Source organism: Cyprinodon variegatus, unplaced genomic scaffold, assembly GCF_000732505.1.
Source record: "Cyprinodon variegatus isolate N-32 unplaced genomic scaffold, C_variegatus-1.0 Scaffold114, whole genome shotgun sequence".
Classification (NCBI taxonomy): Eukaryota; Metazoa; Chordata; class Actinopteri; order Cyprinodontiformes; family Cyprinodontidae; genus Cyprinodon; species Cyprinodon variegatus.
Window position 1 is genome coordinate 1,477,136 of NW_015150567.1, and position 1,214 is coordinate 1,478,349.

Here is a 1,214-nt window from a genome sequence, read left to right on the forward strand (position 1 = left end):
AGGAATAAAATTGTCTAAATAAATATATTTTCCAGACCCTAACTTTGTTTTTCCCCTAAATTAATCAAATTCCAGTTTCAAGACTGTGTTAGAACCCTCAGCTGGAACCAGGAACCATCAGCTGGAGTTTGAAGCATGCTCAGACCAGACCTCTCTGTCTGGTGTGACGACGTCCCCGAGAGCATCCATGTCCGGCCGCCGGCGCCTCCCGTCTGCTTCGAGATAAGGAAAATAAACACCTGTGATGGAGTGAGAAGTTGGGTTGTGAGTTTGTGTATCCTGAGTCTGGACCTGGGTTCTTAGCGCTGCTGGCCGGTCTCTGTGAAGTCCAGGTTGATTCCTGACAGCAGTTCTCCTCCACAGGAGCGGTTCAGCAGCTCCTTCAGAGCTTCGTTCACATCGTTGTTGAAGACGGTGGTGAAGCTACAGCTGGGATACCCTCCACCTCCTCCGTCCACGGGAAGCGAGCCCACCACCTCCTGCACCCACTGCAGCTCGTTGCTCAGCTCCAGCCGCAGCGCATCGAAGTGATCCTGCCTCTCCTGGAAGCGCTCGCTGACAGCGGCGAGGCTGCAGCTGAACGTCTGCATGTCGTCCTGCAGGGTTCTCTTAGATGCCTCCACCTTCCTGAACTCGTAGCGGATCTGGGAGAGCTCATGTCGGACGGCCTCGCTCTCTTCCTTATACCAGGCTTCCTTCTCGTTGTATATAGAGACCAGGGCATCAATGTCCTCCTGCAGAGAGTCATGGGCCTCCGCCAGGCTGGAGAACGAGCTCTCCATCTGATCGATGTCCTCCACCACCTGAGCAAAGCGCTCAAAATTCACGTAGGTGTTGTTGGGCGGCATGCTGGAGTGGGACTTGATGGTGTATTCCCTCAGACGTTTGGTCTTCAGCTGGCGGCGCTCCCGTCTCTTTGGCTCCGTGGCTTTATTTTCCTCTCTGAGCTCATTGGACTGAAGGGTTGAAAAGCAGAAACGTTCAGAGAACAGACATTAACTGGGTGTCATTCTGGTTTAGAAGCTTCTGGAAATGTGAATGATTTCATTAAATGTTCACCACCAAACCCAAAAATGCCCTCCTGGAATATCAAACCTCCTCACGGCTCAAAAGAGTTTGATCCTCAGGAAGTCTTAAGCAGACTGACCATTTTTCAAAATAAAACGTCTGAATTATAAAGTAGAGAGGAGATATAGTTGCCTTTTGTATCTCTG

General features: G+C 50.9%; 1 protein-coding gene across 3 annotated transcripts in view; it reads right to left on the bottom strand.

Moving 5' to 3' along the window:
• Positions 1 to 6: 6 nt before the first annotated feature.
• Positions 7 to 1,214, bottom strand: part of LOC107085055 (death-associated protein kinase 3-like) — a 13,457-nt gene continuing 12,249 nt past the window's right edge. Inside the window, exons 9-10 of one of the 3 annotated variants that reach the window (XM_015375192.1) lie at positions 292 to 956; positions 7 to 212 (exon numbers count right to left, since the gene is read on the bottom strand). In XM_015375192.1, the coding sequence (XP_015230678.1) occupies positions 300 to 956 (657 nt within the window). In that variant the 3' untranslated portion in view covers positions 7 to 212; positions 292 to 299. Of the gene's footprint in view, positions 957 to 1,214 lie in introns of all 3 variants that reach the window. The other 2 variants (XM_015375193.1, XM_015375191.1) reach the window with 2 other exon arrangements.